The 24,463-nt window shown below is 40.8% G+C and overlaps 1 protein-coding gene across 3 annotated transcripts in view; it reads right to left on the bottom strand.

The window, feature by feature from the left end:
- Positions 1-24,463, bottom strand: part of SLC10A7 (solute carrier family 10 member 7) — a 185,449-nt gene that overhangs the window by 14,293 nt on the left and 146,693 nt on the right. For all 3 annotated transcript variants that reach the window (XM_067551942.1, XM_067551944.1, XM_067551943.1), the window contains exons 8-10: positions 23,038-23,203; positions 19,115-19,166; positions 17,656-17,729 (exon numbers count right to left, since the gene is read on the bottom strand). In XM_067551942.1, the coding sequence (XP_067408043.1) occupies positions 17,656-17,729; positions 19,115-19,166; positions 23,038-23,203 (292 nt within the window). The remainder of the gene's footprint in view (positions 1-17,655; positions 17,730-19,114; positions 19,167-23,037; positions 23,204-24,463) is intronic.

Below are 24,463 nucleotides of genomic sequence, written 5' to 3'. Positions count from 1 at the left end.
TCGAATGGAACGTCCTGGATGAACTGCTGGACTTCCATTGAGAGACCAGACTACTGCAGCCACGAAGCCTTCCTCATAGACACCGTGGAGGCCATTGCCCATGCTGCCGAGTCTGCCGCATCTGAGGCTGCCTGCAGGGTGGCCCTGACCTCAGTCTTACCCTCCTCCAGGATGGCCTCGAACTCTTGTTTGGAGAACTGGGGGAGGGAGTCAGTAAGCTTCTTGAGTGATTGCCAGATGTTAAAATTATATTGCCTCAGCAACACCTGCTGGTTAGATACCCTTAGCTGTAGGCTTGCTACTGAATACATTTTCCTGATGAATAAGTCCATTTTCTTTGCCTCTTTGTTCTTTGGAGTGGAACTCATTTGCCCCTGCCTGTCACACTCATTAGCCGCTGCGACCACCAGTGAGCCCGGAGATGGGTGAATATATAGCTGTTCGAAACCCTTAGCAGACACATAGTACTTTTTCTCTGCCTGCTTGGACATGGGGGCCAGAGATGCCAGGGTTTGCCACAAAGCCTTAGCCAGCTTCACTAACCCCTCATGCACCAGGAGGGCCACCCTGGAAGGGACTGCGGACACTAAGACACCAAAGAGCTCATCCACGGGTTCTTTAAGCTCCTCTGTCTTAAGGCCCAGGTTAGCAGCCACCCTTTTCAGCAGGTCTTGACGTGACCTATAATCATCCAGTGGGCAGCGTGTGAGAGGCCCGCTACTGCCTCGTCTGGGGAGGACGAGGAAGAGGAGGCCGGTAGCTGGGGGGCCGCTGGCACCTCTTCCCTAGTCGGGGTGGTCACTAACAGACTTCCCGACAGCGACTGTCCATGCTCCGAGTCGACATCCAAGGCCAGTGCTGAGGCGGGTCTTTTAAAGAGTCCCGGCACCGAAGTTCCTATATATGAGAGTGGGTAGGGCATTGTGGAATGGGGGAACCCCTAAGGGTTCCAGTATTGGCAAGGTCCAGTTCATTGTCCTTGAGGCCATCCCCCCATATGAGGCAGCATGAGGAAGACTGAGAGGGGCTTTGCAGCCTGCCTCTTTGGGGGGACTATAACTTCCTCCCCAAATCTGAGGAAGTATATCCCGGTGACCACAGGGTGCCGATGCCGCCCGCTTCTCCACGTCTCTGTTCCAGTGTTAGGGAGCAGTATCCAGAACTGGAGCGTCGGCCACACCCCGATCATGATTTGTCTTTCGGCTTCCTGTAAGGACTTAAGCGGTGCTGGGGCTCCAGTGACCTGCTCGTGCTGGCGATTCACAATGCTACAGACTTGGCGAACTTCGGGGTTCTGAAGATCGATACCGATGCTCGGCAGATCAGTGCCGATGCTCCAGGGATCAGTGCCTAGTGTCTGGCGACCGTCAGCCCGAACCTGATTTGTCCTGGTATGGTTCCAGTGACTGGTGCCGAGAACCCAAAGAGAGCCTCGAGGTTGGTGAACAGCGACCAGTTGACTGGGGATGAGGCAGTTGCACTGATGTTGGTGTCCCTTTCAACCAACCCCCGGCTGGGACGTTTACACCTCAGTGAGTAGGCCTATCCTCTCCAGGTGTAGGAGGCGCCAGCATGGCCAACGGGTCCTTCATTGCCTGGAATGCCTCAGGTGTGGAAGGTCCAAATAGGTGGCGTGGGCCTCTGTTGCTCCCTGGAGTCGGTGGCGGTGCGGGTGCCGGGCTTGTTGCCCATCTGGGCAGGGACTCCTTCTGAGCTGACTCTGGCTTCCCTGAAGTTTTCTTAGCCAGCTTCGGTGCGGGCGAGCACTCCCTCTCTTGAGTGTGCTTTCTTTTGGCACTTCTTCGGCACTGGGGATGTTGAGCGATGCCGGGTCGACTTCGACGCCGGAGGAGCACTTTTTAATGATGCTGCGATACTTGGTCCCAAGTCCGATCTCAGCTCTGACACTGGTCAGAGTGCCGCCTCCATCAGAAGAGCCTTAAGTCTTACGTCCCAGTCCTTCTTAGTTCACGGGTGAAAGCTCCTATAGATCTTATACTTCACGGAGGGGTGTGCCTCTCCCAAGCACCTTAAACAGCTCTGACGCGGATTGCTCAGTGGCATAGGCTTCTTGCAAGAAGCACAGGGCTTAAACTGTGGGGAATGGGACATGCCCCAACCCTGGGAACTTACTTATTAACTAACAGAGTAACTACTAAACAACTAATTTCAAACTATATACACTAGGAAAGCTAGAAACCACTAGGAAAACGGAGACTTGCGAGAGCAAGAGAGTTGTTCCAGCACTGTCACAGGTGGTAAGAAGGAACTGGAAGGGAGGGGGACCGGCAGCACCCTATATACAAGCGCATACGCATGCCTCTGCAGAGGGCACTACAGTCAGCCCTATGGGTACCACTAACGGAAAAACTTCTGGCACCAGTGCATGTGGCGCACACACACACCTAAATCAGAATGGACATGAGCAAGCACTCGAAGAAGAAATACTCAAAATGCCTTCAGTCCCAGTAAGAATCAAGCTGTAGAATGAAGCAGTCAGAATCAAGCTGTAGCTATTCTATGTAAAACATAGCCATTGATAAAAACAAAACTATTCAAAGATATTACTATGTACCAGGTAACAAAATCCTGCAAACTCTTAATTAGGAAAAAAAAACACACACTTTTTAAGGTTCAAGAGAAGAAAAGCTCAAATTGGAAACCTGTTGTGTTATATTGTTTTGCCCTCCTATTACCAAGAGCCATTCTGGCTCCCTTCGTTTAAACCTGTGACCCTCACGTCCCTTCCTGTTTTTTCATTAGTTGTCCCAAGCACTCAGTTGCGTTCCAGGCTCAGTGGCTCCTCCCCTTAGGCTGGGGGAGGGGCCTTTAGCAGTGGGCAGGCGTTCCTGGTTTGCAAACAGACCAAGAGCCAAATTGGTTTCTTTTTTAAATGTTGCAAAACAAACAACCAAACAAAGAGAGACCCCATCTCAATTCCTGGACTCAGCATGCTAAGTTTCAGCCTACAACGTATTGTTATGGTGAAGTTGTGAACTGCTGTTCACTAAGTTGGAACAGAAACACTAACTGAAACAGTAGTGACATGAGCAGGTGCTGCCATAACAAAAATAGTAAAGAGAAGGGGATGAATTTAAATCTTTCAGATGGATAGCAAGGAATGAAGGTGCTAAGCAAAAAGGATCTGGTTAGCTTTATTTTGGTCTGTCCGCTCCTGTTTTGCTCATCACTTAAAGCATGCTACTACTGATTCTAATGTAATAAGATAGCTTCAGCAAGATTAAACTAGTTCAGTATAAATTTGCACAGCATCAGAGCACACACATTAAAAAAAAACCCTGTTAGACACCTCTGGATTTTGTTAGCCTATGTGCAAATCCTACTTGATGGTTTAAAAGTTGTTGTAATCCTATATGCATTGAGTGGAGGATTTTATTTATTTATTTATTTTAAGAGTTATTGGGCCAGATTTTTCCTCAATCCAGTGGTAATCTGACTGACTTCACTGGCATTAGTCCTGATTTACACTGCTATCAGAGGGAAGGAAATCAGGCCTGTCCTTTATTTTTTGCTGGGATTTTAGATTCTTTTGTGGCTTGGCTGTATGAGCTCCATGATGTAAAACGGAGGTGGCCAAATATTCTGAAAGACACATGGTCAGGTACACACCCATTCACCTCCAAGGAAAGAGGGAGCCCTGGGGCCTGGTTAGATGAGGAAACTGTACCTCACAGGATTGGGAGATGAAAAGCAGAAAGATGGAACACCAAGGATTGTCCAAAAAATATCCTGGGGGAAAAAATAATGAAGAAACACCTAGACACCCGGTCTTTCTTTCCAGCTGGATTTTCCTTTGTTCTCCCTCTCCTGTGTGCTCTCATTGTTCCTGTGTTTCCTCTCAGTCTTTGGTTTCTGTATTCCCATGGGCTCTCCTTTTCTCTTCTTCTGGTCCTTGATGTTCTCCTTTCCCCCTAACCTTTCTGTTCCCGCATACTCTCTTTTCTTCCTTTTCTCCGTTCTTGCCCTTTTAACCAGTGTTCTTCTGCTGCACATGAGGGTCCCATTCAGCAGTGACAATCAGGTATAATTCCATTGCAGACAATGGTGTTCCACCTGTGTAAACAGGCCTTACGAGAGGACAGCCAGGCTAGTGGCTCTGGAGTCCTATTTTTTCCCTGATGTTTCTGCTCTTTTCCTATGTGTTCTACTATTCTTTCACTACTAACATTAAAGCATGTTGTGACAGAGTGTTAGGGACTTCAAGCTAACTCAGCTCTCTGGTCACTAAAAGCACTAGCTATTTCTCTTCTGGAGTGGATTTAATTGGGGGGGATTGGTGGTCAATGGCTTAATTAGACAGGAGGCTTAGGAGCTAATGAGAGCAATCAACCATCAGCTGGGAAGTTAAAAGGACAAGAAGGAAGCACAAGAGAGGCTGGCAGAGACCAGGGGATATAGGATCTCAGGACAGTGTGATCTTACGCTTTCCCGCCCCAGAGAGCGGCTTAAGGAAGAAGTTTACTTTCAGTTGTACGTGGTTACACAAAGCTGTATTGTGAATTGGTGGAAGGGACCTAATAAATAACATGGTGGGGACAGAAGCGTTCACCCTGGTTTGTGGTGTTTCAGCAGGTGGAAAAGGTAGCCTGTTACTATGTGGAGTAGATGTTAGTAGGAGAAAAGCTGCTTGCCCAACCTTCTTGGCTATCGACATGGCCAACAATAACAGTGGGGGTAGCTACACACAAGGCTACTGACTGGGTGTGTCAGAAAAGCTCTTTGTGCTTCCCTCAACTATGTAGGTATGCTGAGTAGGTCCCAAGATTGTAGTTTGGCCAGCCCTGATCTAAGGCTATTGCTTCCCTAGTACTAACTCAACTGAAATCCATTTATCCCTCCCCCAACCTTGCACCTAGTGTAACCTCACACATCTTTCCCTTCCTCTCTCTCTCCCCCCTAGTTACTTTCACATTTTCTAGTCTCCTTTATACAAAGCCCTATGAAAATATCATGCTGCACTTCGTTACATTTAGTTAACTGTAAAATAAAAAAAATAAAAAAAGTCCTACAAGATTTGAAGGTATTTTAAAGCAAATTTAAATATAGGGCTCTTTTCATCTAGCTATCATTGCAGTCATATAAATGAAGCAAATTAATTTTAATGCTCCAAGGTACTGATTCTGTGTCACCATGGTTGACAGGATCCAACCAGACTTTATGAGATGGCATTTGACTTTATGGAAGTGAGCACTATGCACGCATTTACAATTTTACAGGGACTTTAAGCTGTCATGCTGAAAAATGTTTATAAAACATTAATCAAAAAGTGCCTCTTTAATACAATGCATTGTCTGAAAGATGTTAGAAGGCACATATTGTAAATGGATTCTTTTTCTGACTAAAGTAATTTCTACCAAAAGCATTTCCCCACTGCTGTAGAAGTACACAGTGTGGATAGATAAAGAGCACTTTCTCAGCACATTACTACCTGATCCAAACACTTGGGAAATCACTAATGTACAGCATGCCATATTTCCATGTCACACATGACACATTTGTCTAAAATTACCCAACAGAGTTTGACATTGCAGCATATTCCATAGCAGAGCTTTCAACTGACATCTGCCAAGTAAGAACTTCAAGTAAGAGCTTTCTTCTTCTAACAAGCAAGAAAGAGTTTTCTTTTATCCTATACCCATGATGGAAAGGATAAAACAATAAGCACTAGAGCTCAGTTTTTCTATTTTAATATGTTTATTTTATGCTCCCTGAATTTGTAAGCTTCCTCAGCACTGTTTCATCGCTTGCTCTTTTTTATAGTACTGCTATGATTTGAGAGAACTTAATATAACATTTTATTACTATCAAAATATGGGCTATTATCCTTCAGCCCTAAACCCGAATTATTGCTAGCAGTTGTAGTTATTTTTTCTATTGTTTAGTTTTTTCCCCTTAAATGTCTGTATAACAATGTCTGTATATCTTAAAACTTTATCACTCATATTACTGAGCCACATTCCAATTCACTTGTGCAGTGCACATATGAGAAACTGCAGGATTTTTACTTAGAGAAACATATTTGGAACAACAGAAAGAGAATACCACTGAAAGCATGGACACACAAACCATTCAGAAGATCAGAGGGAAAAATAAATACCACAAAAGCAATGAAAATCATTAGAATACAGTCCTTGGTCTATGGATTTGTAGTATTCTATACTACTTATCTATACATTTCAAATGAGTCAATTACCATGGTATCTAAGAGTCATATGCAAGAAACAAGACATTACTAAGGTATGAATACTACTAGCTTCTCTGTCCCTTTTTAAGTTATATTGTCTTTCTGCAGGATTACTTTGGTGGTAGAGGAGGGCTGCCAGGCTATTTAGGAAATACCTGCGCAGAGAGGTGAGTCTTGCATTGAGCTCTGAATGAGAAAGGCAAAACACCAGCTCAGTTGGATTGCCAGTGGCAGGGAGTTCCATATCCAGGACCCTACCGCTAAGAACACACTGTCAAACAGCTTCTGAGAATTCCCCTGGTGGTTTTGCCAGCCACATCATCCCTGCTATGGCCATATTCTCAGAGGGTTGCAGAGAGAGAGGTAGTCATGGATATGAGTAGGTTCTAACCTATTTAGGATTTAGAAGACGAGAAAAAAGCTGTTAAAGCAGACAAGGACTTGGATGGGGAGCTGTTGTTGAGCACAGAGCCCTGCTGATGTACTCTGATCAATCTGTCTTGTTCAGGGGAGATATTGCATGTTGTGCCAGATGGAGCTTTCATCTGGTCTTCCTGGTTATCCAAGGCAGAACACGTTGCAATAGTTTAGCTTTGAAGTGACAAAGGATATATTACTACAGCTAGGTCTGTGTCCTAGAAGAAGGATCACAAACTTCCGGTTAGCTGTAGATGGAAGAAGGTGTTTCTGGACACTGTTTTTTTAAGACCCCAAGACTGCACACCACTTTGATGACATGAGCAGATGCCTCATAGCAGATGCACTCATGGAGTTTGCCAATTCCTTGACATTCTTTGCCCTCCTCACTAGTGTCACTTCTGCCTTCCTAGAACCAAGCTTCAGCCAACGACTCTTCACCCAAGAACTTATTTCTTTCAGATACTGGGGCAGCTGAGTGAGAACGAGAGTCCGCTGCCAATGAAGACATATAGAATTGGTTGCCATCTGCATAGTGTTGGCATGTCAGCTTATAGAGTCTTATGATCTCTTACAGTGACATGACAAATGTGTTAAATGGAAAAGGGAAAGGACTGAGTTTTGTGGGACTCTGCAAATCAGAGCATCTGGGGAGAAACAGCAGATGTTCATCACTGCCTCCTATCATCTTAGTGATGTTCCATCAACTATGTCCAGATTTGTAGCCTGGCCAGCAGCATTTTATGGCTGAATGTATCAAAGGTGGCTGACAATCCTAGAAGTATTAATGTGGGTACTTTTCCTCTGCCTATGGGCATCAGAAGATCCTCCATCTGTGGAATTAACGCTTTCTTGGTGCCATATCCAAGTCTGAAGCCTGACTGGGATGAGTCCAGGATGTTTATGGGAGATCAGATGCAGCTGGGGTTATTTTGCCGCTGCCTTCTTGATAGCATCTAAATGCTGCTGAAAGAAACCCTTTCTTAAAGTATTATAAGAGATAAGGGATTCAGTACATTTTCAGATCTCAATTCAGTTTCAAGAATGGGGAAGGAAGAGGGACAAACTGATGCAACAGCAAAAGGAAAAAAACGTCTAAGGAGGAAGATGCACAAGGAAATGGTGAGAGATTAAAGGAACTTGGTGGGACAACATGAGAAAGTCCCAAATGGGGGACAGCCCTTCTTCAGCTGGAAGTTTTGGCAGGCCTCCATTTATCCAAATGAACAAAACGTTTTACTTGTACACTTTGCATTGAAGAAAGGAAAATGGCCTAGATTCACAAAGATGCTCAGGAGCCGTGACACTCAGCTTTGCGGAACCTAACTTTTAGATGCCTGGAAAATGATAGGAACAACACTGAGCCTGAGTTAGTGCCTAACTGGGGAGAGAGAGGTGCCTTAGACTGCAATTTACAAAAAACAACATACCGGATTCCCTGTTCAAATCCCTTCTCCTCCTCAGCTGGAGAGGGAATTTGAACTGGGGGAGTAACCTAACCCCCAGGCTAAAAGTTGTGAGGGAAGGTCCTCTCCCTCCCTGCCCTCCCCTCTCCCTCACTGTCTTGTGTGAACCTGTCTGAGGGCCTGATCTGGTACCGGATCAGGCCCCACACGAGTTATGCAGGTAAACATCTGACTTGCCTGGTTTGTGAATTGTTCTGGGATTTAGGTGGGAGATAGGTGCTTGAACTTGTCCAGAAGCAGAAACATAGAAGCAGAGGAAACTTCTCACTGTGAAATCTTAGGTGGCTGAGTGCGTTTAGGCACCTACAGGATTCAGCAGGAGTTTTGTGAATAGCAGTGGTGCCTAAAGCTGGGATTTAGATACCTAAATTTGGACAATGTTTCTAGAGCATTCAAAATAGAGCTCTCGCATGTGACTTGGTGCCTGTTACCTCCTTTGAAAGCATAGCACTGCTGGAATACAGTTGAATCACTGAATAACCATCAACATATTATATTGACCTCAAAGTTACTTAGGGATACAGAATCACTTTTTGAAATTCAGTCCTGTCTGTGTGACTCATTCCAGTTGCAAGAGACTCAATGGGTCTGTGATACATATAAAGGAGAAGGAGGAGGAAGATTAATGAAGAATGAGACAGATATTTCTTTTGTCACGAACACTAAAAGAAAAGATAGAGAAAAGCTAGTGCCCTAGGCATGCTTTTACTAATTTTAGTTTTTAGTTGTTCAGGTCACTGGTTCACCTTGTTCATATTACCACAGAAATTAGAGACTCTGAAATGTAAAATGTAGTTACCAAGAAACAGTACATCTTCAGCTATCAAAGATTTAAGTAAATAAAAATGTAAGAGGGGGAAAAAAAGAAAACGTTCAGTTTGATCTATTTATGGTTTTTCAATGGGTGTGTTCATATTGGAAGTGATGTTTAATGAGTGAGCTGAGCAATCTCACCAAATGCTAACAATGAAACATTAAACACCAACAATTGAAGACTGTTGTCTTAAGACTCAAGAACGCCTTAACCTGTCTGACAATATTGTAGTACTAATTAGTTAACAGGGCATTCAAGAATGAATCAAACCACCATAAATCTTATCTTAAACACTAGCTTAGCTCTCAAATGGGACCACAGCACATGCATGGCAATGGGGCAGCTGATCTTAGTCTACTTCAGGGACTTTTTACTGCCTGTATATCAAGTTATAGTTCATACAGACAATACATACAGAGGTTTGTCTTGTACTTCATTACTAACATCAAAGCTATTGAGTTTTGTGTATTCAGTGACTGCAGAAACACCCTTTTTAAATCTATATTTCTAGTAGTCAATGCTTTTATGGAACAGAGCCACAGCAGGGCCTCAGATACTATGGTGATAAATGGAAGGATGCACAGAGAGATAGACAACATCCTAAAGATTGAAAATTTTATTAATTTGTTCTTTCCTTGAACACAATTATTCTTTTCAGTGCAGCTGATGCTGGGATCTGTGGTGGCATCAAAATTTTGGCTAAGTGAATTTCATTTAACATATTAAAATAGATATTATGGAAATACTTCTATGCATTATTCCTATTGTATTTGAATACATGCAAGAAATAAAACCCACAGTGATTATGTTCAAACTTCGTTCACGTCGTCATCTAGTTTGAGTGTGTTTTTGAGTACTTCCCTACTTATGCATCAATGAAAGTGAAATCATAGATATATAAACTAAACATCTTCTCTCTCCTCTTCCCTCCTTTATGATGTTTTTAGGCCATGAAAATGTCAGATACGAGAATCTGAAAACATTGGCAACAACTGTGTTTTTAATTTTCTTTTCAGCTTTTTTTTTGGACAACAAAGGAGGGTGCTGATGAAAAAAACAAAGGACAAAAAGATGTACTTTCCCCATCACTTGGACACAGACTTGGAGGCAAGAGTAGTCTATCCACAACAGAGAGAAATACTGTCCTATGTCTCTTTTCCACTCTAACACTCTGAGAATTAGGACAGTGATTAGGTAGGCAGCTCAGAGAGTTATCCCTTTCCAACCTCCCAGCAATGCTCCTTCTTCAAGGTTGCTACTTTTTCCAAGTTTTTTTTTTTTTTTTTTAAATCCTTGCACCCACAGCTCCAGAAGCTTCTGAAGTCAGCAGCTGAGACTAGCAGCCAGACGGTGCATTGAGAACAGCCCATGTAGATGTGACACTCTCACGGAGACTCAACAACATCTTCAATACTCTCAAGCTTTAGTATAGGTGACATTCGCAGCTTCTGCCAGCTTGGGATAAAGGGATCTTGAGTCATGTCCAAACTCAGATCTCCCCAAGGGTAACCTGTCAGTTATCTGCTGAGTATAACATAGTCTCTTAAAGTAGATAAATTAACTGTTTTTGGTGCAGAGAGAGGGTTGGGAGGGTTCTTATGTCATTATCATTTTACAGCTGGGGGGGTGTGGAATTTTTTTTATTATTATTATTATAAAGAGGTATGAGCTTGCTGTCATTAAAAATATGCAATCTGGTTTTTAGTGTCCGATCCAATTAAATGTACATCTGGTAAGACACACAACCAAATAAATAATTGGAAAGCTGCAACTCTGAAATGACAATTGTTATTCATCGATCTCTTTTTGCAAGTCGAGATTGAGAGATGTAAACTTCAAGTGAATGAGATCTCCTGGGTGAGATTCTTCAGTTCAAACACAGTAAACAACTGTTGTTCTCTGATGCACATTTTAGTACTGCTGGAGGCAAACTTTCTAAATATTAATAAAAAACCTACTACTGGCAGAGTGTACAGATGAATAGGAAGCACCGGGAAACAAGCCGGTGCTGGATTTCTTGCCCACATTCAAAGTCTAATAAAAAGAGCATATGTTTCAGGTCACATAAGAAGGGAGATCCCCTAATTTCCTACGAAGTTCCCCTTTCAGAATCATAAGAGATAAAAATTCAGTAAACCAAAATAGAGGAGGCATGCAATACCATGAATCTCATGTCAAACACAACAACAGAAGTGCTGTGTCCAAGTTCCACTAAGACTCATTTAGACATTTCTTTATTTGAATTACATCTACTAGCAGATTATCTTCCTGACTATATGATCCCACTGTAGCCCCTTTGTGCTGTTCCTGTGGTGCAAAGAGGCCACAAAGCTGACTTAAATAGCCAGCAGGTGGAGCTGATGGGAGAAAAGGTGATGTCAGAACATTGCTACTCCTTGAGGGTGTCACTAACTGGCACATGTAAAAGCAGGGCTGAGTCTGCTTTAATTTGTGCCTGGGCCCCATATGTCTTCTTGCCTGTTGTATTCTGTCACACTGAAATATACGGTAAATGTTCATTTCATATGTCAATCAAACTCCCAGAGGCTAGCCTGGCAAGCCAGAGGGCGCTTCACTTCATTTCAACAATAATAGATTAAAATATAAAACTATGATGTGTGTAAAAAACATACATGAACATGGGTCCAGAGTCACTGGCTGGGCTAGAGGGTGCAGAGCCCTTGTGATGGAAGTTTGGCTGAAAGAAAAAGTTGCAAAGCATCCACAACTTCAGCTGGACTAGGGTGTGTGTGTAGGGGGCTGGACAGCTAAATAAATGGGCAGGGCTGACCAGCAAAGTTGGTGTGATGATGGATGTGCTGATTCACCACATGCCAGCAAAGAACTTTATGCCTGATGTTGTGGCTAAAACTGCCTGCCATTCCTTGGGAATAACCCCTTCTGGGTGAGTAAGAATGCTGTACCCTCCTGCAAACTGCTGGCGCTATTTGGGGGGTGAAGGAGGGAGGGTGCAGAGGCTTATGTAGGAGGAAAACATTTAAGCTATCTCCAGCCCAGAAGCCTTGAAAATGGATTTGGTTTTGGTCTGTCCCCCCCAGTGGAGTAACACCTTGAAAGCATTGGCAAGTCCCAACCATCAAGTTCTGTCTCCCCTCAGAGTCTAGCAAGAAAGGAAGGTGGCCACTGGTTTTGGATAACGATGACTTGGTAAACAATATTGTCCTCAAGTACATATTTGGTAGAGAAACAAACAAGGCAGGGTGGGATGGTGAAGCGAATAAGTAGCCAGTCCAAAAAACTGACTGGTTATGCAAGGAGGTCTACATGTCTTCTAGTTAGACTAAGATAGTCCCTTCCTTCCTTGAAAATATTTTAACTTTTTTAGGAGACAACAAAAGGACTGGTTGGTCAGCCAGCCATGGAAAGGGAGGAGAGTCTATGAAAGGAGCACCAAAAAGGGAGTAACTTTATTCGGCTCCTTAATTACAGCAATGTAACTTGAGAGTGATTTCAATTACAAGAACAGAACTGTCTACAGGTAGTAGGAGCCTCTGTACATGAATTGGAGCCCTGGTACTGTCCTCTTGCTCCTGGCTCTCCTTTCCAACTCAGGCACTGTAAGACCCTCTAGCCCTAATCTTCTGGAATATGTGCCACCTTCCAATCACCCTGCTTCTCCCTCAAAGTAACTGTGGGTGGCAAGGGGTGAGGCACAAAAACTTTAAAAAAAAATTTTAAAACTGACCCAGGAACATAGATTTGAATTTGAAGAACCCACACTAACAGTAGGCATTTTATCCTTGCTATCAGCTTTTCATAGTTGTTTGCCTCTCAACATACCAGTTAGAAGGCCAGGAGATTTCTTACACAATCAAGGAAGGAAGATAGAGCTGGGAATGACTGAGCTATATTAATAGTCCTTGTGAGATGTCATACTTATCTAGGAATTCAGAAGCAAAAATGTATTCAACAGGACCCCTATGATCCTAACAATTATGGTGGAAATTTGGAGTACACGCTGGTCCAGATACAGCCTCCAGCCATCTGTTCCTTCAAATGCCATCCCCCTATCAACAAGAATCATCTCTCTCTTATGTAGGTTTCACCTAGATCCCTTTCTCAATCAGGTTAGATGAAAAGGAGATATAAAACTAAATAGCAGCAGCAAGTGGACGATAATGCAGCCTAAAATGCTGCCTCTTAGTCTTCATGTAAATATTGAACAAAAGGGGTAACAAGATGGCTCCTCCATAACCCCACACACAAAGGCCGCCGGAGAACATCAGCAACTGCACAGCATTACTCTTTAGGAACTCTATGTGAGAAGTCAATGGAACCACTCACATGCTTAAAAGTTAGGCACGTGCCTTACTATCTTGCTGAATCAAGACCACAGAGCACAATCCTGAAGTCAATGGGAGCAGAGAGCATTCAGCACCATGCAGGAAGTGCTCATTATTCCTGCTGGGTCAACCTCATATCTAATGGGTCAGCAATGGTTGATTATCCAAATTCACTCTGAGCTGAAACTTCACAATATTTCTGGTTTCACTGGGTTTCTTTTCTCTTATGCACTAATTACAAGAAGCCTTATTTTATTGCAGCCTGTAATCTATAATATGAATCCAATCTTTTGGCCTTTTTATATTTAAAGTATCTAGATTCTCATTGTAAAAAAAATAGGCAAATGCACCAGCATGCTACCTTATTTTTAAATTGTCTGAACACAGATTGTTCACTCTGCACTGAAGCAATAAAACAGTATATCCATTTTTATTAAAAAACAAAACAAAAAACAAAACAGGAAAACCCTCAAATGAAATTAAACCACAAACATTTCAAGTACAATTGACCAAAATAAATATACTGTTTCCTCCTAGGAATATATATGTAAACTGAAAAACTTAATTGGGTTTATTTAAGAATCTAAAAATCCATTGCATTATTGCCACCTAAATGAGAAAATGTACACTGCATTGAAAACAAAATCCTAATTCCATAAGGGACTTTTTAACAATCCTTTGTCAATCATATCTGCTATGCTGATGTTTTGCACCTGTGATAGCCAGAGTAGGTAGCAGTTATTTATTTTTGGATGGATAAAATACCTATAGATTATAGTTATGCAAATATTATGAAGGTTTAAATTAAAAACTGAATTAATGGTGAGTCTGCATTTTTATTTTTTTAAGTGGCAACTTGTAGCTAGTAATTCCCTTTCTATAAAAGATACAATAATCTCTCACACTAGCCAGAGACTATGTATAAGTGCAGGCAACAAACCCTGCAGTATTGTTTTAGATGAACCATACTGATCGCTCTGTACTTCCTTCAGGCCTCCTCTTTCTTGCTGAACGAACTCCAGGGAATGGCATCATGTCGGGCTTTCCAGATGGATTATGTGAAGCCATAGCTCAATGTCATTTTCAATAGCAAGACTCATAATTAAAGGTCAAATAGTCACTTCATCTGCAATCAATCAATAGAAGAAGTACTAATACTAAGTACTAATCAATCATTGGCAAATGCACTAATAAAAGCCATGAATCAAATGTCTGCATGTGTGTGTACTCAAATGTACTTTGTATATATGGGGAAAGGGAGAGAAAGAACAAAGTGAGGGGGAATATGCCAGAGGGAGTCATGGGTACCGCATTTATCTTCACTATTTGTAAGTTTATATCCCTAATTCACTAGTTAAATGAAATACAAATAAATATGTTTTGTGTGCCAACATGATGTATACTATTTAGAAACCACTGAAAGGCCCATTAATATTAAGAAATATTAATCAGTTTATGATATTGAATGAAAAATATAAGGGACCTAGTCAGTGTAATTCATCCTTACACATACATGCCCTGTGCCCTGATCTTTGAGGAAAAACAGGTGTGTCAGCTGTTCAATATATAAAATAAACCCCAGCTTATGGGGACAGCACTTGTCTGAGTGTAGAGTGAGCAATTTTTCATGAATTCAGCAGTGGAAGTGGCAGTTGGCCTCATGAGCCTGCACTGTGTGAGAATTAGTTGGTTTCATAATATGGTGTAGGAGCGATACCCTATAAAAGTATTCTTGTGCCTCCCCTATTACCACTTCTAAAGCTTTAAAGCTGTCCTCTCTTCCTCCTCCTCAGTTGGTTCCATTCTAAAATCCCCAGGGAATGGACAAGAAGTACCTACAGGAGCTTCACATGTCAAGCCGACAGAAACTAATTTCAAGCCCCAAAATAAAACTACTGCTGTAGGAAGTCACTTATATACTACCAGTTGCTTAGTGGCCCAGTCTTGAAGGTAAAGGAAAACAATTGCCCACAATAGACTTGAAACAAGACCCTGAACTGCAGATACTCTGGTGATGGAGACAGAAGTACTTAAACATGAGTGCAGTTGTTGTTACACGGTTTACAGTAAATATTCCTTGTAAAATGAGATGGAACAACAAAATAGCATGGACATCTTCTGCCTGTTACTGTTCCCGCTAAAGTCAAAAGCAAAACTCTCATTGATTTCATTGGGAACAAGACTGGGTTTCTGAGATAAGTAAACAAGGATCTGGTATACTGAATTGTCAGTCAAGAAGAGTTTATTGTTATAAACACATTACCCCTGCAATGCTGCCAGAGACAGAGAGAGGAGCTTGGGATAACTTTATAATAAATGTTAATTGCATGGGTTAGAGACTCCTATTCATGCCATGAGCTTTGCAATTTTCTTATACTAAAGCTTTGTTATCCAGATCTTTCTGATCAACTCCATCCACTTATTTATTTACATATCTATACATTTTTATGCAGCTCCCTTTGCTGTGGTATCTGGACATGTTAGCAATAATTAACAGAAACAAAAATCCAGACTGAGAGGCAGCCAATAAGCAGTAATTGGCAACTGACAAGCAGTAGGCATGCTTACACACACGCACACACATTTCCCTCAGACTTGCTAACCATGGGCTCCAATGAACTGCCAAAAGGCTCACTTTCCACAAACAGGGGTGCTCCGTTCAGAATGACTTGGTTCTGGTCTCACAACAAAACTCCAGGAACCACCAACAAAAGCAATGGAACAGATCTTAAGAGCAAACATATAACAAAGGGTCAGATGCAATCTCTCAGGTAGCTGGGTGCTACACTATTCAGAACTTTAAACAGAGTAAACTAGTGCAAACACCCATTATCTGCCCATTGGGGTGGCAAACTTCAGCAAGAGGCACCAGCTGGAACTTCCAAATGCTCTTCAAGGGTAAACCCCAGTGAAGCAATCTACCCCGAAGCTGACAAAGGCTAACGTAACTGTGGCAAAGTTTACACCCAAGAGGAGGGGCTGCATATTCTGGCCAGCCACCACCACCACCTATCAACTTGCACACCTTCTTGCCTGTGCTAGTTACGTTTATTAGTAGAGAGGAATTATATGAGTGCTGGAGCAAACAGATCCAAAGAGTCCTGAAGTTTTAGCTGCCTCCTGTTTTCCCACATCTGTTGCACGTGCACAGAGAGCACTACAAAATGCAACCATAACCAAAAGCACTTAGCTGTTTTAGGAAGAACAGTTAATTTTACTTCAGCAGCTGCTAGGAACTAGGAAGCAGATAGTTTCAGGGAGAAAATAAAAATAAAAAAAAGTGGATTGACTCACAAGCTTGTGGGGAAAAGGATGGCAAGAAGGAGCACTGATTCAGGGTACCCAGTTGTAATTCAGGTGGGGCTATGCTGGAGGGTTTAGCATGAGGACAACTAGTGATAGAGGAACACAGATTCCTCATTTTTTCTGGGTGAAAGCAATCCCCTTGAGACTTCTCATGTTTAAGTACCTATTGCAGCTATTTTATTTGCACAGCACTTATATGGGTGTGTGCAGTCTACACACAATCATATTTTCAAGAAAAAATTAAAATAATTGTATATTCTTAGGTAGATGAAATGGCCTTTGTTGTGTTATGGCTCAGTGGTATCCTAGGTCTGTGTGTAACTTGCTATAATCAGACATGTTGTACTGTGCTATTACTTATATGGAAAAGGAGTCACGTGTACTGTACATGATCTGAAATTATACTCAAAGCAATGCAAACTGATTTTATTAAAAATGAATTCAAAGTACCAAGACAGTTTAAAAGAAATCAAAATAAATACTTTCTGTAGATAAAAATGTAACTGTAGAAATGCTACTCAGTGGTTAAGACGATGGATACCATTCCTTCTAATATAGCCAACTCCATTTAATAACTAAAGTTTTATCTTTGACAGCTACAGGCTTGAAAAGGTTCATACTCCATTACATGTGCTGTATTTCATCAAACAAACATTTTCCAGTTTTGGAAAGAAATGAGAAAACATACAGCTACCAATAGTCCCACTGATTGATCAGCAGAAGATAACAGGAATAGGAATGGAGCACTATCATGCCGCTCTAAACATAAATATTTGTATGTCATAAGTTTCCATCAGACCATGATTGTGATCGCTAAGTAATTTTAAATGAAATATTTTTCAATAATGTTTTTGATGATGAATTGTAATAAATAAAACTCACAGTCCAAAGATGCTGCAGACTTAAGATAAATACAATAAAGCTGCTAAAACTAAGCAGAAAACAGAACTGTCCTCAGTGATCTATTTCTGTGCAAAACCGTTATCATTAATATACCACTATTATTACTGTGCCATTTCCATACGTGTCACACTGAAGCAAATACTACTTGGATTTAAAAAACAACTTTTTTCAGTAAAGCGAACTATAATGATTACTGTGATTGCACTGAAAAGCTAAACTTGATCTCTCATAATGACTTACCCAGGGTGAGGGATTTATGTGTGGAACAAAAAATGATAGCCACTGTGTCTGCTGGTGTGAAACCAGAGTTATTCCTAGAAAAGAAAGTATTAATGATCTCTTTTAGTAAAAGTCTGCTTAAAACATCACTGATCAAATGTACTACTTTAAGCACCCATACGCATGTTCATAACACTTTGATCAGCTCTATTGACAGAAATAATTCTACCCACAAGTGCACAGCAATGTTTGTTTTTAAATAGATTTTTTTTCTCAGTTGTGGCAAATTCTCTAATGGATAAATTCCAACAATTTAAATCCATCCAAGGTTACTTCTACATACACTGGGTATCACATTGGCAGCCAATTCCCCTTTGTAAAAACTGACCAACAGACAATTTATTTTCTTAGTGCATGATGCTATATTTATCATTCAAATAGTATATTGAAATTGGACTACAATAGCTATATGTAAAGAGATATAGGATACACTTTTATCTATTGAGAGAGAAGCTGGATTTGAGGTTTATAGGATAAAATTAAGGCCAAGAAGTTTGGAAAAGTGACCAACAGAGGCATGTTATTGCCCAGTAGAGGTCATATATTCAATCCAAATGGGAGACAGCTTTTCCTGAAACTCCAGATACATATTTATTATACCGTTTAAGCGGCATCCTACCCAAGGCTTTGTAAAAATGGCATTGTGCGGTTCTACAACTGGGGCAGTTCCTTGGTCCAGGAAAGATCCAACAATACAAAAGACACTTAAAACTGCCCTAAAGGATCATTTAGGATTCCCCTCTCACAGGGGAATACCCTAGAGGCATAAAAGTAGCATAGCTGGCTCTATGCCACATGCACCCTCCTCTCCCCATTTCCCTGGAGGTGGTGTTTGGGGCAGGGGTATGGCCAGTGTATGCTGTACTCTAGCGATCACCAATCAGCAGAACAGTGCCTTAGGGACTGCTTCAGACAGCAGAACTTAGAGCAGGACTGTGGCTGCTCTAACTCGTACCAGTGACCAGTTCAACTCCCAGCTGGTGCCAGAAATAGAAAAGATGGGAAGATGATTTGCCACCATTTTGCCACCTCTGCCACCTCAGCTGCACCAAGCTTGAGCTCCCCAAAGTCCACTGCCAAAAGAATTTCCATATTAAATCTGCTCAATTTATAAAAGGCTCTGCAGGACAAATTATACCTTCTGTTACACCCATGCAAATCCACTGCCTTCAATAGGAGTAACTGATTGGGACTTGATTAACAATTCTGTAGAAAATGCACAAGTAGGTATAGAATCCAGCTCCTTCTCTCTTAGCTGTGTTGCCTCTGCAATGTTCACTGGGGAGATGCAGCAAAAGCATCAAGAATTAGAACGAAGTCGCCCCTGTTTTGGAAACGTGCCCCTAAATGTATGCACAAATAAATGTACACATACAACCCCTACTGTACATCTCTACACAAAACATTGTAATCTACTTACCTTGTAGAAAAGAGGAAAGTTAGAAGCATGAAGCTCAGCTGAACAGAAAAGACTGAAAGAGAAACAAGTTTAGATTTAAGTTTACATGGTTAAAAATAAAGTTCATGTAAGCCTCTGTACTGTATGCTGTGTACACATCATTAACACCTGCATAAAGGGTCAACACACACACACATCTGATGGGTGGGCCAAATATACACATCTTAGGGATGGGCCAAAAGACTCAGTGAAATTTGATCCAGTCAAAAACATGGGCATTTGAAGGCTTGCAAAAAGGGCAATTATTTCCAAAGAAGCAACGGACATCACAATGTCTGAGGAAGCATTTCTAAAGCATGAGCTATTACTATAGTTATGGCAACACTTCCAGAAGTACTGCCTCTGAATAAGGTACTTCTTGACATGATGTCTCATTGACAAAGAATAAAGAAGTTGATTGGTGAATGCTATGCATCCATTTATAAAGCGATGCAGTGCTTTATGGGAGTGATGACATAGTGCAATCCTCTGAGACACTTTAGGTGCCAAATATTTTAATTTAGCCCATCTCTACTTAACAGATTGCAAAAATGATGTGTAAGTATGAATACTGCAGACACAAACATGCACATGCTCTGGTGTATACTGCCCTCTTGATAGAATGTTTGTACTTTCCATAGTTATTAACAAGCGTTATGAGAATCCTATATAAATATGTTTGCATTCCTATTGGAAAAAAGCCAATTCCTGAACCAAGTTGTGTACATGGCCTAAAACCCTCAGCAGTTGTTCAGCATAGCAGAACTTTGCAGGTATGGACATTTTTGAGAGTCCTGAGGGTGACCATCCTCTTAGCTAGCTTATTTAGTGCTTGTGTAGCAGCCCAATCCCCAAGCATGGAATCTGAGGCCACATCCCACCCAAATGCTATATAAGAAACGGGATGGTAGGGAAAGGCAACAATTAGCCTTCCCAGACATCTCAGTATGTGTGTGGGGGAATCGGGCTGGCTGTGTGACATTTGAAGAAAATTAATGATACGTGTGGTCATGCAGGCTAATTGAGTGCATCTACCTCAATGTGGGACTGCAGCAACTACAAGGGGGAGAATAGGACTGGTGAGAGACAAGACTAGGATCTGCAGAGAACTTTTAGGACAAGGAGAAAGCTGTTTTACATTTACTAAAAATCTGGTACAGATCCCCTCCCATGCAAAGCCTGGATATGTGATGACCATGATGAATACAAGGTAAGGCAAGGCAATAGTTTGGCCCTATCTCCAGTTTATAACTGGGCAGTACTATTGGCATGACATATTAAACCAAGATTGAAAGAATCTCTTAACTATCAATGACATTTTCCATTTATTATGAGAATTTCCTGAGATGAACAAACTACAATTTTTGTATCACAATTAATTTAGTACTTACTTCATAAACTAAGGAAGCAATCCACTGTTACTGAATTGTAAATACATTTTCCTTTGGCATAAATGCATTCATTTAACATTCATAGAAAACACATCCTTTCTGTAGTAGCTATACAGAAATGAACACTGCATGTTGCTACCAATTATCTGTTATGCATACTTTACTGAGGTTAGAATATTAACATATATGTTACCATAAAACAGTAATCTGGAGAATAATAAATACAATTTCCTCTTAAATATTGTGGGCTAAATTCACCACTGAAATAACATGGCACACAGCCAATGACTCCAATGCAGTCGTACAGACTATTCTACTTGCAGTCAATTTCATTCATCCATCTCATCAACTTTCCTTATTTTTCAATTTCCTAAAGCATGTCTTTATTTCTAAAGTGTTTATCTTTAACAAATTATAGATCTGCAAGAGTCAATGTGTACATTAATGTCTTTGCTAAGGAATTTTAGTTATGCACATTGGAATTGAATAAATATAGGACAGGCAAAAAATAAATTAAGTTGGATGATTTTCAAAATTTCATGAAACACAACGTTATACTGGAAGTTGTTCTTTGTACTGAATGTGGCACAAACAGACCAATCTTTCAAAACATTACTGTAAATAACAAAAAACGCAATGGAAGCAACTGGACCGCATGAACAGCTCCAGCCAGAAAGCACAATTTGCAAAGCGGCTTTGCCTGTTTCTCACACTAGCTGTTAGGCTGCCAGAGTAACATGAGCTTCTTTTATTCAAAGTTTCTTTTTTAATTTCTTTACATTTTAACTGAGAATTTATAGTGTTTTCTCCTGTATTTGCTCAGATTTGTGCATGGAAGTTGCAAGTATAATCATCGGGGGAGAATACTCCTCTTGGCATGCATACCTTTCATCTGAATACTTTTTGGTTTTGTATTTCTTTCTCAGCAATTTTGAAAAAGTTCATTAGATGTACATTCTCTTTATTTATTCTCACTTTACGATATCAATTCTGCAGTTTATAAGCATTTTATCATGTTGCATTAGTAATAAATACACAGATTAGACAAGGATTTATCTAAAAATCCCACAGCAAATGCAGCAGTTTTTACTAAATTCAGACTAATTGTTCAATTAAGTGATGGACTGTTTTTGAATTGAGTGCTTTTAAATACAAAGACAAGTTACGTAATTATTAATTTCTTTATAGATGTGATAGTTTTTTCTGTTTCCTTAGAACGAGTGAAAAAATATTTCCTTTTTGTATGTCAGGTGACAGACTATCTAAAGACCTTATACACTTCTGCAACCAAGGATGCAAGCTGGAATGTGGTCAATGGCAAAACTCCTTCTGATGTCAGTGGGGCAGAATTTCACTCACTGTATCAAGGACACCTATATACTAGAAGAAGGTGACTCAATGGTTTTAGACTAAACAGGGTTTTTGATCCAAAGTGCTGGCATTGGGAAATCCAAGTTACAGCCCCCTGCACTAATATGGGCTGTTTATCTGTGCACCGGGGGGAGGGGGTATGGGGAGGGGAAAGGAGCAGATTATGTCTATTGGGAAGGCAAATGATGCTTGAACACCCCTGCCTTTCCCTGGGATTTCTGACAGAGGAGGGGAGTTTTTAAGCTGCATTCAGGACTCCAGAGGAGCCCTATTAACACAGGAATCCTGAATCAGTGGACCTTGGAGTCTGGGCCACATGCCTTTCCCAGCCAGTGCTGCCCATTTTTAAGGTTGCACTAGCTGGCTACAGCTCCCCTGGTGGAATAGGACAGTGAGTGCTTTGTGTTAATGTGATGCTCTCTCAGGGCAAATTTCCACTGGCAGGGGGCCTCTGCTAAAGAAAAACAGTACAGACCTTAGTGTGCATGAAGTATTTAAAATGAATAATTAAATAACAACAGTGAGTGTGTGGGGCGGTGATAGGGGATTCTCCTGTTTTGGTTCTTAATGATCGTGTAATGTATTGTTCTCTTAAATATATTATTTAAATCTGATGAATAAAATAAAGGGCATCTAAAATGTGTAGTTTCTAACAAATTACTTCAAACACAGAAAATGTATCATCCCTTAAAACAAGGTTTGTAGTACTGCAAGGAAAGTAAAAACCAGCTTTTTATAAGTTATTAAAATAATTTTCTGTCAGTAATAGTTCCAACTGGAATCTACACTTCCAGTGAGGGGCGCCAAATCAAAACACGAACAGTCCTTTGATAGCTACAATTTCAACCCGATGGACATTACATTGGAAAACTTATTACTTACTACTTTAGAATGGAAATGCTACTTTGAGCAATCTCAAGTGTACATAACAGCAGGGTTCATACTTTTATGAGTGCCGTTGCTTGCTTAACATCCTAAAAGACATTTTTCCGATCTCTTGCTTGCAAGATACTTTAAAAGTACAAAAATCTAGCCCCACGGCCGTTAAATGTTATTTCTTTCTTTTTTCTTTCCAGCACACACTGTTCATTGCACACAAGAGACTAATAAGTGAAAAAAGGGATACTTTGAAACAGAACTTACTTATGAACACTATTATAATCAAGCTAAATTTATCAAGGTCAATATTTGGATTGGAGAAAGTGTCACAGAATGTTGTATAGATGATCATCAGGAGCACACAGCTGCTGATAGCACCAAATGGAGGCTTCTTCCTCTCAAGCCAATCCTTAATGTGTCTTCGGACAATCTGAAACACAGAAATCAACAGGTTGCCTCTTTTCAAAGATGCAAGAAGCCCAGTTGGGCATCACAAAATGAATCTGACAGCGGAAAGACATAAAGAGAAAAGAATAATTCGGATGATGGCCACAGAGGATTTCAAAGCTTCTCTGCCACACAACTCTTCTTCTGGGGAATTTAACATTTGTAGTGCAACTTCCACTGGGCATCCATAATGAGAGTATGTTTTCAAGTACATTCAAATCCATCCTTAATCATGCCAAATGTTCTTTGCTGGCTGTCACTGAGACATGCCCATTAAGCCTCCCCAAAGTTTATCTCCTCTGCTGATACTAATGGATGTATGTAATTATCACAGTCCCCTTTGCATCAACAGACAATTCCAAGCGCAACTTTGGGAATCTTAAAAATCTGACATCTTCAGGAATTTCATGACGGTAGATAATCGAAAGTGATCCATGGAACATTTTAATATTTAAATAGCTAGCAATGCACCAGAAGTTTTTAATTAAATTATAACTCATGCTTGAAAAGCAAAAGTGCATGTGTTGTGGGAGTTTAAATAATTCAAACTCTGAATATCTAGAGTTTTTGTAAATCTAAAGACAAATGCCATTTGCATGCTTTTAGAATACCAGAATTAACACATGAAAATGAACAAACCTACAGTGCTTCGTGTAACTTTTCTACTTTTAGGAAATTGAATCTGAAATTGTTTTGCAAGATTTTGTTTTAGAAACAAGTTTAAAAGTGAAAGTAACTTAAATTTTAAAATGATGTCAAATTGGACTGCACTGAGCATCTGTAGGGACAACATATCCATCTAAGCTTTATATGGTGACCTGCTTTTATTTTTTGCTTTATTTTACATGGTTTGAAAAACTTTAAAGTATCATACAGCAGCGACTTGTGTTAATTTTTCAACAATCCCTCTGTATTATCTGATTTCTCATGAGATCTCCCTACAGTCTGTTACCACAATCTTTCAGAAATTATAATGCAAGATCCTGGGGCATAAGGTGCTAAAGGTGTCGTATTACCTTCCCATAGTGAGACCATTGATAAACATCACTATTATTAACTTAACAATACAGAACATTTTAGAGGCATTCAAGATACAAATCAAAGCATCAGCACAGGTCCTTTTCACAAACTAGCAGCTAGGACTGGTGGATCATTTTTAGCTCTGTCAGTCCCTATCACTGGGTGCTTCAGATCTCTCAGTAAGGAAAGTCGTATAAAAAACTACCTATCTAGTGACTTTGGA

Source organism: Emydura macquarii, unplaced genomic scaffold (assembly GCF_026122565.2).
Source record: "Emydura macquarii macquarii isolate MOO-44397 ecotype Brisbane River unplaced genomic scaffold, CSIRO-AGI_Emac_v2 contig_1363, whole genome shotgun sequence".
Taxonomy (NCBI): Eukaryota; Metazoa; Chordata; order Testudines; family Chelidae; genus Emydura; species Emydura macquarii.
Note: the sequence above shows the minus strand (reverse complement) of the source record. Positions and strands in the feature narration are given on the sequence as shown.